The sequence below is a fragment of the Paramisgurnus dabryanus genome, chromosome 5 (genome assembly GCF_030506205.2).
Source record: "Paramisgurnus dabryanus chromosome 5, PD_genome_1.1, whole genome shotgun sequence".
Taxonomy (NCBI): Eukaryota; Metazoa; Chordata; class Actinopteri; order Cypriniformes; family Cobitidae; genus Paramisgurnus; species Paramisgurnus dabryanus.
In genome coordinates, this window is record NC_133341.1 from 1,408,765 (window position 1) to 1,423,882 (window position 15,118).

The 15,118-nt window shown below is 38.4% G+C and overlaps 1 protein-coding gene across 1 annotated transcript; it reads left to right on the forward strand.

Moving 5' to 3' along the window:
* Window positions 1-9,909: 9,909 nt before the first annotated feature.
* LOC135774592 (BEN domain-containing protein 5-like) lies at window positions 9,910-13,209 on the forward strand. The gene is made up of 7 exons (XM_065284700.2): window positions 9,910-10,216; window positions 10,319-10,452; window positions 10,834-11,114; window positions 11,368-11,492; window positions 11,578-11,639; window positions 12,478-12,685; window positions 13,017-13,209. The coding sequence occupies exons 1-7, from the start codon at window positions 10,054-10,056 to the stop codon at window positions 13,145-13,147; spliced, it is 1,104 nt and encodes a 367-aa protein (XP_065140772.1). The 5' UTR covers window positions 9,910-10,053; the 3' UTR covers window positions 13,148-13,209.
* The last annotated feature ends 1,909 nt before the right edge of the window (window positions 13,210-15,118 follow it).

A 15,118-nucleotide genomic window follows, 5' to 3' on the forward strand; every position in this document is an offset into this window, starting at 1 on the left:
CAGATATTGCCAGTGACCAGTCAACTGAAGGCTTCCTACTCTCCTACCAAAGATTCACAGCATTAAGAGGGCATCCAAAGAAACTGTGGTCAGATCCTGGAAAAAACTTTGTGGGTGCTAAACCTGCCCTTGAAGAGCTTTACCTTTTCCTTGATCAACAGCATAAATCTGAGCTTGAAAATGAAGCTTCCAAGCATGGAACAGAATGGAGCTGGAAAATTCACCCAGCAGACTCCCCTCACAGAAATGGAGCTGCAGAAGCAGCTGTTCGCACTGTGAAGCGGTCCTTGCATAACATCTCTTCACATGGAGTGAGTTTCAAACATTCCTCTACATGGCTGCTAACCTTGCCAATGAGAGGCCCATAGATGCCAGGACTCAAAGCCGGGAGGACTGCATAGAATACATCAGCCCAAATTCTCTTCTGCTTGGACGGACCGGACCCAGAGGTGATCTTGGATGCTTTGAATTTGAAAACTACCCATACAAAAGATTAAGAGCTATTCAAACAGAAGTTAACCGTTTCTGGAGGAAGTGGAGTCAGTTGGCTGGTCCCAATCTATTTGTGAGGAGTAAATGGCACACAACACAGAGGAATGTGGCTGTTGGAGATGTTGTCTGGCTGGCAGACCAAAATGCCTGGAGGGGTCAGTATAGACTTGGCAGGGTCATCAGTGTCAACATTGACAAGAAGGGCATCGTCAGAGATGTGTATGTCAGATCTTTTCCCAGCTATCCAGTCCCAACTGTAAAGCCTGCTCAAGAGAAATCAAAAAAACTCTCAACCAAAATACCTGCTACCATTCTTCATAGGGATGTCAGACGTATCATTGTTTTACTTCCTGTAGAAGAAAGGAAAGAACCTGACAACTAAAGTAAAACCTGCTAACCCAGATGTTTGTGTGACCTCCTTGGGTTCAAGAACCAGGAGTTCAAGTGGGAGGTGTTTTGTCAAAACATATATATACTGAGAATGAGCAGAGCTGCTGGTCTTCCACTCCAGACCTGAAGAGGGCAGATAACCCAAATGTAAAAGTGGAACTAATGATTTAGCCAGTGTTGCTGGAGGGACTGCTTTTACATGTGCACCTGCCAGATAAGCATGGGTATAAAATGTTTGTGGTTAGCTTAGTTACCATTTTTATTGCTTGAATTCTAGTGATGGCCAAATGAAGCGTTTCGAAGCATTATTGCTTTCCGATACAATTGTGTCGAAAATGGTTCATTACTCGAAGCTTCATTCAAACAGAAAATGCACACCACCATCTGCTGGTGAAGTAAATGTAATGCAACAAAGCTGACAATGCGAGTAGGCTAATGTACCCGCCCCATTTAGCTGTCAGAGCTTTGACACTGTGTTCATATTTCAAACCCTAAATAAAACATTTAGCCTGAGATGTGTTTGTGTGTGAATATTTAGCTGTAGAATACAGCACTCTACAACTTACTAACTGGACATTTATGTATTTAAAAATGTATTTAATTATAATGTGGCAGAGGGCAACTGGACAGGGCTTGGACAATGTGGAGGAGGGTATTCATTAAATGTTGTGGTTTTATTCAGAAATGTAGTTTTATATTAATTATAATATATTTTTATATTTTTTAAATAATTTTATAAAATAGCATAATAGGCTATACATTTGGTGATGTGGGCGATTTCTTTCTTTTTTCAACAAATGCACAAGCTTTGGAGAATATTCTCTCGCATGAAACATGATGCTGGAGTACACAAATTTTTTTAGAAAGCTTTTCTATGGTTTGGGTTCACTTGCGTGAAAAATAAAGCCGCCAAGTTTCAAACCTGTCAACGCCGGATTGGGCTATCAAAGCAGTCCGTGGTTCACTAGAGAAATGAACCAGTGTGTTTGCTTCAGACGTCGTATTTCACGTGACTAGTGACGTAACGATACAAGCTCCGAAACAGTGGTTCATTGCAAGGACTTTTCGAGTCTGAAGCAAGCATCGAAGCTTCGGTGTCAAACGTAACATCACTATTGAATTCCTCAATCTGAAAACCAGAGAAACAGCTCATTGTTCAACCTTAAAGACGCAACTGGTATGTAATGTTTGCATGATTTTACTATGTTACATTCATTGTTTGCACAAATTAAATGTTTAATTCTAGTAGGAGTGATGACTCCTTCTACTTTGAATGTGTTTTTAGTGCAGATAATGTGGCAATGGAAGTTATTGCATGGAGTGTTAGATTAAATTGAAATGTTTAAACAATCCCTTTACTTAAAGCAATGCTTTGTTTTGTCATGCATTCTTTATTGTGTGAAGTAATGCATGTTTATTTTCTGGTTATTTGAGATGTTTAAACAATTCCTTTACTTAAAGCCATGCTTTGTTTTGTCATGCATTGTTTATTATGTGAAGTAATTTAATGCATGTTATTTTTTGATTATCTTTAAGGTTATCAACCTATTGCCTATTCCCTTTACTTCTCTCAATTCATTCATCTATATTCAACAATTCAACTGTTTCTGAAAACCATCTGGAAGAGAAATAAATAGACCAAAAAGGAATTGAGTTGTCCCTTTGCATCCATAATGTGTTGAACAAGCCATTTTCAAGTTTGGGCAGAGCTGAACTTATTGTGATAACTTGGCAATAACTCGAAGAATGGGCCAGAACTGGGTCTGCGAACTTATAAAAACTGGCAACCCATCTACATTTGCTTGAAGTTCTATGCAAATGCCATTTGCCAAGCAGCACTTATTTGCCTCCAAGGTGGTCTTCATTGACTTCAGGATTCCAAAGTAATCGTATTTCCCACCAGCCTTTTCCTGGACAACAACTGACTCTGACCGTGAAGTCCCAAGCAGTGTTCTTGCATCAGCTGGCAATGATGAATGATGATACCTTAGAATGTTCAATAAACTGTTCAATGCACTGTGTGTTATGTTTTCCTCCAATGCCCAGGTTGCCAATCTACTTTTCAGATGAGCCTCCTCTTCTTCAGCAGAACTACTATTATCAGACTCTGGAGAATCTAACTAATCAGAGAACGATAACTCGCATTCCACATGGTCATTATGATATTCTTAATTTTCAACTGGTAAATTGTCCTCCCTATATCCAACACCAGACTGAATTGAATCCAATTGTTGGTCAACTCTTTTTCTGGATTTTCGTTTCAAGGTCCAGTAGGAGGGTGCATTCGCCATGCTTACAGAGACACACACAAAAAAAAACTAAAAACAAAACAAAGAAAACAAAAAACTTGTTCTTAAGAAACTTCAAGACTTGACTTCACGACTACGTTTATGCAACCGGCCACAGATGATTTCATCATTCCAGTCTGTCCGTTTGAGGGCTTGCAACCATAAACGGCTATGATTATCTTCAAATAGTGTCTTCGACGAAGGTATTTTATAAAAATGAAGGCCATCTTTTTTAAGGCATTCCTACTCTGACACTCAACAGCACAAGAAGACATTTTCTAGTAAGTAATCCTGCTTGTTTCATTAGTTTCCACTGTTTTTCTGCCACCACATTGCGTGCACAGCTTGCAGTGACATAACTGTGATGGCTAGTCGCAAAAGGTCTATAGGAGAGTAATATATAGAACGGATCATGATCTGTATTTATTGATCGGTCTGGCTAAACGGATCTCTGAAACAAATACCTTGGTAATATTAAAATGTTTTGGTTTGCTGAAAACAATAGGAGGCAGTTTATCATACCTACCAGTTTATCGCCCAACCCATATGTATATAAATTATATTAATATAATAGTACTGGTCCTGATTTACAAAAAGCCATCACAATGCTTTCATCACATCCTCACTGAGGGCTACGGCTTCCTAAGTATGAAATCCTAGAACCACACCTGCTTTTTGTTTTGTTGCAGTCACCTAAAATCTTAGCAGTGGCAGCTCGTGACTGCTCTTACGAGGATGCGCTTATTCAAAATAAGTGTTCGGATTGTCATGTGTGTGGTTCCCTTTTTCAAAATATGTGTCCTGCGTGTGGAGAGATTCTGGGTGCATCACGTGTTTTGTCAAAATAAATGCCTGCTGCACACGTGTCAAAACTGTTTATGATTAAAGAGACTCTCACATTCCCTAAATACACGCAAGACACTCCCTTAAAGGAATAGTCAATTTTCTTAAAAGAAAAATCCAGATAATTTACTCACCACCCTTATGCAACAAACATATACTGCAGTATATTGGAAAATATCATGTAATATATTAGGCAATATATTACCATATATCGGATTTAATATTTATATTTCCCAATATATTGTAATATATGCATAGAAAATATCATGTAATATATTAGGCAGTATATTCCCATATATAGGATTTAATATGTATATTTTCCATTATATTGCAGTATATGAATAGACCATACATGTATATATTGATACAAAATATATTGTAACCAAGACCAAAAAGGGCACTATGTTTTTCCATGTAATAGCTTGTCTTTATATGATTTAATATACTGCAATATATGCAGGGGCGTCGCTAGATCCCTTTTACTGGGGCACATGCCCCAGTGTAAATCTTTTGTGTCCCGGTGTAAATCTCAAGTTTAAATTTTAGCAGTTAACTAGTGTATTCCTATACAAAGATAATCGCGGCAAAAACGGATCTATATGCAATGTAGTTACCCAATTTACGCTTGTAAAAGCGACGAAGCAGTCGCATTGACTCGTGCACACACGTATCCATGTCCATGCAAGTCTTTGCGTTCATCTGCACACAACCGCATTCAAAAGGTGACGCCAAGCGAGTTAGCTTATGAAAACATGACTAGACTAAAGTAAGTTTCTAAATAATAATAATAATCTTATTTTGACTCGATCATTATTGGCTTCTTTAGATGAACATGTTTTGTGCAAAGCAGGGAAAGCGAAGCAGACAAGAGAGATGATGAGTTTTAAGGAGGTAAGACAAACTACATCCTCACCCGATCAGGTCTGAAACATTAGAGGAAAAATCTCAGGAAAACCTTGTCAAGTCTGTAGAATTGAATTGTTGCTGAGACAGATGTAAGATGTTCTTAAGATTATCTAAGTGTACTTCACTGTGCTATTTTGAGGCACCATGAATATGAACTAACATGCACTTTTAACATCCCTGCTGAAAAATCCAGCATAAACCAGCATGAATTTCATGCTGGTCCAGGCTGGTTTTTACTGGTTTGTGCTGGTCAGCGCTGGTATAGTGCTGGTCAGCATTGGTATAGTGCTGGTATAGCTGGGTGGCCAGCATAGTCATGGTGTTCTCAAGCAAAACGGAGCTGGTGTAGCTGGTTCACCAGTATGATTTTGCTGGATTGAGCTTAAGGGGAACAAGCTTTATTTTTGCTTGTGTATGTCTGTATGTAACACATTAATATAAGATTAAAACATAATATATTGGATTATATTTAATTATAAGTGTGTTATTTTTTTCCGCTCCGTCTTTTTGAAATAACAAAGCTCAAAAACCTTTGAATAACAAACAATACAAAAATAACACTGGTAAAACATGAAGCTGACTTTTTTCTAAATAATATACATCAGTAATATATTATTACAATTTTTATCTTGAATTTCTCATTAACATACCATTCACAGTTGTCAATTATGTACTTACTGTGCAATACAACCAGTTTCCGTTTTACTGCACATACATACATCATACAATATTTTACACATAAATATGTCATAATGTTTCAAAAAACCTGTACACAAATCATTAGCTTGTGCAAAACAAAAACAATTAAAGATTCAAAATCAAAGAAAAATGCTAAATAAAAGACTAGTCCCTTTCATACACATTTGGGAACTCACATATGAAAGTATGATCAGTGGTGTGCAAAATCAAGCATTTCTGCTCTAAGCTGTCCACTGAAATCAGACATACTGGTGCAAAATCATTTCCTGCTTGTTTGATATGTGGAACAAAAGCTATGCCCTGTGAAAGTGGGAAAGATGGCTGTGAATGAATCTTTCTGAAAATCAAAGCGATTTCTCTGTTGCCATTAGAGGTAAATGAAATAATGTGGAGGATTTCTCCATTACATCCATCATTTAATTTACCATAGCAATCTTTCCTTCTTTTACTTAGGCTGTAGCTACTGCTAGTATACAGTAGACCCTTATGCACCATTCTTCTGTGTACAACAACTTCATCGGGTACATGCCTCTCGGCAGAAAGAAATGCAACTCTTATTGGATCAGTTACATCCTGCACCCTGCCACCATCCAGAACAGTTGTGTCTTGCCATGTTGAGAATTTTTTCACTTTGGGGTGTTCTGTCAGTTCTAAACAGAACTTCTGAACATGCTCACTGATGGTATAGTTTGCTGTAAAGTGTGGTATAGCACTGTGTGATAGAAATCTGTTAACAATCTGTAGAGCTACACATTTGGTTCCGTGGACTAGTTTTAACAGCTCACCATTTGCATTTTCAAATACAAATGCCGAGTGTGCCCACAATGGACCCCACAATTTTACAGACTTAGCAAGATGTGTAAGGAGATGCACATTAAATGTCATTGATGCTTCCCCATAGAGCAACTGAAATCGTACCACAAATTCTAAAAGCATCTCATCTGCTAGGTTGACATCTTGAAAGGAGACCTGCTCTTTAAGAAGAAGAAATACAGCAGACACCAAAAGGCTAAGGTGCTTTATGTAGCATGTTTGGAGCAGTCCGTTTAAGACAGGGAGGCTGTAGAACAGAAGCCATGCTCGCCATTCTGAGGCTTTCCAAAACTTCAGATCTGTTAGGGGCCTGGGTAGTCGTGTAATGAGATGTGGTGGTTTTATGTTCCTTAATCTGTTTTCTATGACTCTCATAATGTTGGGGCTTCCAATGTAGTATGGTTGGTCACTATTATTCAAAAGAAGCTCTGTGAGCTGTCTAATGACACCAAGTAAGACTGCATGCATGTAGTCTGGAACAAAGCCCCAAACTATATCAAAGTATGGCATGTTTATAAGAGGAGAGGGACCCTTTACTCCTCTTACACTACTGTTGTTAGCTAATGCAAGCTCCATATCAGACAACATTCCTTCAGCATCTCTGTCTGCATATTCAGTTGTTGTTATTGTATACTTCACCTGGCGGTCTACTAGGGTACCAGGATGCAGACAAAATCCACAACCAAAGTATCCATTAAATTGTGTGGTGTTCTGTATGGCTGGTCTGGCTTTTGAATCTACACAACAACATAGCCCCACAATTTTACTAGTTATGCATTCTCTGTTTTTTCTCCATGTCACACCTTTGTACACAAGATCTTTGGCCTGATTAACAAATGGTTTAAGAAAAATGTGCATAACTGGTTCCCGTGCACCAAACCAAAGCCCTGCCAACATCACATTCTGGAATCGAATTTTGGGAGGCAGCTCGTTCAAGTGGAGTTGTATAGGCCATATTGAAAATTTGGAGGATTTGTACAGGGGTGAGCCATCAGAATTGAAATTAAATGAGAAATTGTTTGGATCTGACAGAAGTTCACCAGCTTTTGAAAGTTGTGCATACATGTCACCATCATATATGTCAGAGATAATGTGTTCATTTTTTGACCTTTCATATCTGTAGGCAATGTTGTTTGAAATTTCAGGATTTTGTAGTAGTGCCTGGATTTGAGGTGCAATTGGTACATTGATGAAAAAACTACCGCTGTTCAGGGTACTGATTTCCAAGGGATCACTACACTGGAGGCACTGTGTAATATTTTTTTCTTCAATATTTTGTTGAGTACCAATGTATGATCTACATGACTTACAATAAAAGTGAAATTCAAGCATTTCTGAATTATTTTTAAATGCTTTGTTGAACAGATATTTAGATACAGGTACCACCTCTTTGCCAAAAAGTGTATTTATAAGTTTTAACAAATGGTGTAGTTGAGTCCCAGATATGTTATGTCTAGCCGCATATGTCATTATCATCAAAACTGCCTCTGCTTTTGTGGTAGTACCTACAGATGTAAGTATGGAGTCCATTTCTGGGTCAGGGTCATCAGGGACAGTCTGTCGAAATGCCTCAGTGTCAACTTCACTTTCTGTGTCACTTGCAAAAGTGGAAACGCTATCGTAGTTGTCATCAGAGTCATCTGTTTCATGATCTAATGTTAAAGTAGTCTAAAAAAAACATTATTAAAACAACATTCAAAACATGTTGTTGTGATAGTCTGATGTTGCATTACATAATTGTCTGGTGATAGACTGTAAACTCACCACATCTGCAATACTGGAACCTTGAATGTTGTAGTGATGCACAGTGTAATCATCATAAATGGGTACGGTCTGTAATAGCATGTTAACATGTATTACAGAACCATTTGAAAATGTACAGATAACTTCATAATGATCCTCTTAAAGGAAACAGCATAAATGTTAATAAGCTTACTTCTGTTTTTGAGTATAGCCAAAAAATATAAACAATATAGTTAAACAACCAACTGAGCAAATCATAATATACGTACAATGTAAAATCTTAAATGTAATTACATACAGTAGAGCATCCACCGCTTGTTCTGCGTTTTGGAAGGGGTACTTCATCTGTGCTTTCTGGCTCGAGATACAATTTATATTTTTTGGGGGCCATGATTCTAAAAAAAATTGTATTATAGTTAGGCTATATGAGGCGATAGTTAAAATGAATTATCCGATGATGGTTTAGTAAAGCTTATGGGTTCTATCCACTGATCTATATAAATGACTGGATTGCGCATGACGTCACACTTGTGAAGCCACCGCGCCGCCATGTTGGTATACCCAAACGTTCTATTAAATCAATGGACGTTATCAGATTTTAATGATAAAACATCACTTTACTCGTCTTCGTTTTTATATGTGAACTTACCCTGTACATTATTACAACACAAACGTCCAAAGCATGTAAATAGTTATTTACTGAAAGTTGTACATTTTGCGTTTTAATCAGTTATTATAAATTCATCTTTATTACAGTATCAGATCAGCAGACAGACCGCAGCATATTTAGTATTAATGACAATAAACGTGCTCATTCTGAAATCTATATAAATAATCATGCTTTGTACCGTATGTTCATGCAATAATTTGCTAGTTTTGTAATTATGTTATCTAAACTTATTTAAAGAAATAACGCTGACCGTCACAGTGTAGCTGAATGTCAAAAAAAACTTTATTTATACCCGTGTCATTAACAAATGCAACACACACACACTCACCTTAACGTTTTTTTATAAATCCATTATCCTGCCCGATTAAAACATAAACATTGCAAATAACACCAGAATTAACCAATAATTAACGTACACATATCCTAAAAAATAACCTTGTGTAACTGATACGCTGTAAAGGGGGTAAATTTTAATCATGATTTTGAATGGAAGTCAATGGCGCTCTCTGCCGGTTGGGTATACCAAGATGGCGGCTCGAACTCTGCGCTGGCTTCACGTCAAGCAGTTACGTCAAGCGTTCTATGCGCAATCCAGTCATTTATATAGATCAGTGGTTCTATCCCAGCATAGATAAAAAAAAGTTTTTTTTTTTAGTAGTAAAATTATGTCAAACTGAATTGATAATCTCTTTGTAAAAAATATGTAAAGATTACTCAATTAAAATACTTTAGTATGATTCAATTAAATTAATGGAATTTTACACACATATATACATATATACATATATATACATATATACATATATATATATATATATATATATATTCTCCAGTGTAATCCAACAGGAGTTTGGAGTCAAACAATGTTAAAATGCCTTTGTCTTAATTAAGATGTAGTTCAGTTTTATTTTTCAGTAAAACGGTAATGTGAAGACATATTACCATAGACAGTAGGATATACCCAGCATCGGCGTTGCTATGCAACCTTTAGAGCAACTATGTTCACGAAGAGTAAATGTAGTTCCAGCACTTTCCCAAAATAAATCTCGCAATGTTTTCGACTACATTATATCCCTTACAGTGTTTATCGAAATTAGTACAAGTGCACGTGTTCCAAATTATCTTGTTTTCGCCACCGTAATTACGATTTTGATTTGGGGTAAATAAAAAGTTTCAGCTTCTACACGACGAATCTGCCGATCGCTGCGAATGAGAATGTTTGCATACGTGAGGTACCTGGATGACGGCTGCACGGCAGTTGTTTCAACATGCGAAATTAAGGACTTTAACTTTAACAAGTTTGACCAAACACAGATTTATTGGGTACGATGGAAGCAAGACTTCTTCAGGGCACAAATACTGATGCTAAAAGGTATGTCAGCAGTAGCTGTTTTATAGTAACTCGTTCACTGCACAATGTAAACAAATGAGTGCTATATAGTTTTGCTTCCTATTTTGTTTCTATAATTTTTAGAGAATAAAGAAGACATAGAGGAGGAGTTGTCTAAGGGCAAACGACTCCGGGTAGCACCTCTTAAAACATGGTCGTCTCCACCACATACTACGTCTTCCTCGCTAAAAGAGAAAGCGGAAGCCAAGACCAAAAATGTATGTTGTAAAGGTTATATTGTGTAACGTTAGTTGTGCGCGTGTGTATATATTGTCCAGTAAATATTTTAAACAAACCTATGTGTATATATGTAGTAATTTCTGTATATTATAATACAATATTAGTGTGATACATTTATTTATTGGACAGTGACAATAAACGATAAACACAGTCTAATATTTAAATGATAATATATTAATATTAAATATATATTAAAACTAAATATATCAGTAGTATGTATGTATGGAGAAATGTTTTCTATTAAAACTTCTCCCGTCTATTTAGAAACGCATGAACTGCTCTGTCTGGTTTTATTAATGATACAATGCTCAAAAAGTATGCTGAATTGATTGTGCTGTTCTCTGTTTCTTATAAAACAGACAAACCAGAAAACTGCCTCAGATGAAGGGAAAAAACAATCGCTTCTCAATATATTACATGAGCGCAAAGCCCAAAAACGACAGGCTCCACTCTGTCCAACAGCACAAACTAAAAAGATTAATGAGCAGACCCCATCATCACATCTGGCAACAGATGAAGAAGATGCCGTTGGTGCAGATGTTGTTCCCCGCAAATTATTCGAAGAGTCACAAAAGCAACTCCAGTTTTACCAGGAAAAGCTGAAGGATGTTACTCTCCAACTTGAGAAAACCCAAACAAAGTAAGCGATTAGGCCAACAAATGTTATGTTGATAAGGTAATTAGTTGTACGTTGCAATTTACATGCATCCAGTGATCAGAACTTCATAAGTGCTTAATCATGAAATACTCCAACGGTTCCTTTATCAACAAGATAATGGTTAGGGAGATTATTGGTGTGAGTGTAGGTGTTTTGCAAAACCTGTAAACTGCATGCTTGTATTAGACTCAATTTAACTACGGACACTGTCAAAATTATTTATTTTTCTCTGTAGGCTGAAGGAGATTGAAAAGGCAGAAATAACAGCCTTGAGAAAATTAAACATTGAACTCCAGAATAAACTACTGACCTTGTCCTCTTCACCCCCTGTATGCAGCGAAATCAAAGAGACCTCTTTAGGTAAAACATGCATTTTTACACTGAACTAATGAACTTTGGTTTAAAAAAAAATTTTTTATTTCTAATAAATACATGTCATCTACAGTGGAGCAGTCTGGTTCTAGCAGTCAACAGTCTGAAGCAATAATAAATGTGGTTGGAGATGAGGTAATGTTCCTTTTATAACTATTTTATTCAATATGAAAAGGTGAATTTCCAACAGTAGGCCTGGTAAATAGGGATGCATAACGATTTTCACGATAAAAAATGGCTATGACCGCTTCACCCAATGGTTCTATTTATCACTGCACCCTTAGCAACCACACACATCAGTTTGAGAAGTTTTTTGTTTTATTTGAGCTTTTAACATATTGCATTACACATTGGAACCTTGTTGTTCAGGGTCAGGGACAATTTTTTTTCCAGTGAAAGAAATGCTTTTATTAATTTAACTTCATGAAAGTTGCACTAATGCATTATTTTACTTTAATATTGTTTGGTTATATATATATATATATATATATGTATATGTATATGTATGTTTTTTCTTAAAATTATAAATGCATGTGTGCATATTTATACATTAAACATTCTTAAATGTATACATGCATGTGTGTGCATTTATCTATACAAAGTTGTTACACACAGTTCACACACACACACACACACATATATATGGTGTAAACAAAAACGTTTTTTCTGCTATAGATTATTCGTTATGCATCTCTACTGGTAAAACAGTTTAGTGACATGTAGTCTCATGATTGGTCAGTTTCTAAGGTGTTACTAGGCCGCTAGCTAATAGTTGATTGATGGTAATGGAAAATTAAGTAATTGTTTTCAAACTAACAGATAATCTAAATAGAAAAAAATGCTTGAAATGATTAAAATGCACCTGAATATATCAAGATGTGCTGCCAACTTTTATTGCCTTCTATGAACACATGTATAGGTTAATGCTGTGTCCAGATTAACTTTTTCTTTACTTATTTTTTGGTGTTCTCAGATTGTCTTGGGTGGGACTATACATTTAAGAAAGGAAGTCTGGGAGAAAATAAGCAGCAGCACCAGGGACTCTTTATTCATTAAAGAACTGGCAGTGGCAGTCTGGGGAACCAAAACCCTTGGGGAGCGCAGCCTTACAGGCAAGGAGTGTCCCACCACAAAATCCAGTCGACAGCCGCTGACTCCAAAAAAAGTGAAAATAGTAAAAGGTATGTCACTGTAGCTAGGAAATACTATACACAATATTGTCAGTCAGCATGAAATATTGTGGACAGTAGTGATGGCATGTACATCTTTCAAAGGTTTTAATTTCACTTAAGTCATATGTGGTTTGCAAAAATTGCGTGTGAACAGAGGCACTTTTCTAGTCAGCATAATATCTAATTTCTCTTTGTCTATTCAAACCACATCACCCAGAACTGTCACAATACAGAAGTATAAATGGTTAGGTTTGGTCTTTTGTTAATTTAAAAATAAATAAGCTGCTATTTTGGACACTGTGATAAGTATGTGATGGTTATATTTGTTTTTGTTTTTCAGCCACCTTTCGTGAATGGCTAGAGAATAAAAAAATTCCAAAGGAAGAATTGGAAGCCAGGGCGTCAAAGTCTGGCCGTTACATAACCGAAAAAATTATGGACATTAACAAACAAAAAAAGAAAGCCATGTGAAGAGGGGAATATTAAGAATGTATTTCTTTATTAAAATGTGAATTACAATTATGTAAAAAAAATTGTCTTTGTCTTATTTTACTATGAATATGCATTAAGGAATGTGATATATAACCACGCAAGGCTGGTCGGCCAGCACACCAACCACGCAAGGCTGGTCGGCCAGCACACCAGCAACCCAGGCTGGTCGGCCAGCACACCAACCACGCAAGGCTGGTCGGCCAGCACACCAACCACGCAAGGCTGGTCGGCCAGCACACCAGCAGCCCAGACTGGTCGGCCAGCACACCAGCAGCCCAGGCTGGTCGGCCAGCACACCAGCAGCCCAGGCTGGTCGGCCAGCACACCAGCAGCCCAGGCTGGTCGGCCAGCACACCAGCAGCCCAGGCTGGTCGGCCAGCACACCAGCAGCCCAGGCTGGTCGGCCAGCACACCAGCAGCCCAGGCTGGTCGGCCAGCACACCAGCAGCCCAGGCTGGTCGGCCAGCACACCAGCAGCCCAGGCTGGTCGGCCAGCACACCAGCAGCCCAGGCTGGTCGGCCAGCACACCAGCAGCCAGCAGCCCAGGCTGGTCGGCCAGCACACCAGCAGCCAGCAGCCCAGGCTGGTCGGCCAGCACACCAGCAGCCAGCAGCCCAGGCTGGTCGGCCAGCACACCAGCAGCCAGCAGCCCAGGCTGGTCGGCCAGCACACCAGCAGCCAGCAGCCCAGGCTGGTCGGCCAGCACACCAGCAGCCAGCACCTAATGCTGGTCGACCAGCACACCAGCAGCCAGCACCTAATGCTGGTCCAGCACATAATGCTGGACCAGCATCCCAAGCTGGTCCCAGCATGCAAAACATACCTTATGCTGGTGACCAGCAATGCTGGTTTTTTTAGCAGGGATACTATCTCTGTATAAAAAAACTTATTTAGTTAACACTTGTATTAATCTTGAACACAACTTTTATACAAAGATGGGTTCAAGTTTACTACAAGTGGTACATAAATACATTTTTTAAATACATTTTTAGCACATTTTAGTTCATATTTATGGTGTCTCAAAATAGCACAGTGAAGTACACTAAGATGATCTTAAGAACATCTTAATATACTAAAAATTTGTCTTTAGTACTTCTTAAGTACAAAATTAGTGTGCGAAAATAAAGCACTTAAAATACACTATGGAAGTGTACTACTTTTTCACCTTGGTTAACACATGAGTCAGTTTTGGTGAACTGTTACTTCAAAACTCTACACACAAATCCTTACATTTCTCAGTGCTTACACCATCTGGTCATATGGAAAGCACTAGCGTTCAATACTGTTCACTCAAGTCAGCACAGCTTAGCAAACAATTACCAAGCTGGAAACACTAAAAGTCAAAATTGAACACACAGCAATCAGATCCTTCAATAGATACATAAAAGGGCCTGAATCTGTTCATTGAGCTTTGAAACAATGGATCCACAGAGAAATGAAGGAATAGGTCGAGGAAGAGGAGGAGGAAGAGGAGGAGGGCAAGAAGAAGGACATGGTGAAGGAGGAGAAAGAGGACATGGTAAAGGAGGAGGGAGAGGACATGATGAAGAAATAGGTCGAGGAGGAGTAGGAAGAGGAGGAGGGAGAGGAAGAGGCAGAAGAGTAGGGAAAGAAGGAGGACATGGTGAAGGAGGAGGAAGAGGACATGGTAAAGGAGGAGGGAGGGGACATGATGAAGAAATAGGTCGAGGAGGGAGAGGAATAGGAGGAGGGAGAGGAGGAGGACGTGGTGAAGGAGGAGGAAGAGGACATAGTGGAGGAGGAGGAAGAGGAGGAGGACGTGGTGAAAGAGGAGGAAGGAGATGAAGGGCAAGGTGACAAGCAATTTCAAGGTGAAATACAAGCCACTCTAGTTGACCATGTCCTGGTCCATGGTATGACTATGAGGGAGGCTGAGCAACGAGTAAAGCCTAATTTGAGTCGCTTTACTTATGCCTCCATCTTCAGAG

Coding starts and splice junctions, on each gene's coding strand:
- LOC135774592 (XM_065284700.2), top strand. CDS start 10,054: ATGAGAATGTTTGCATACGTGAGGTACCTGGATGACGGCTGCACGGCA. Junction 10,217..10,318: donor ACAAATACTGATGCTAAAAG/GTATGTCAGCAG, acceptor TATAATTTTTAG/AGAATAAAGAAGACATAGAG. Junction 10,453..10,833: donor CGGAAGCCAAGACCAAAAAT/GTATGTTGTAAA, acceptor CTTATAAAACAG/ACAAACCAGAAAACTGCCTC.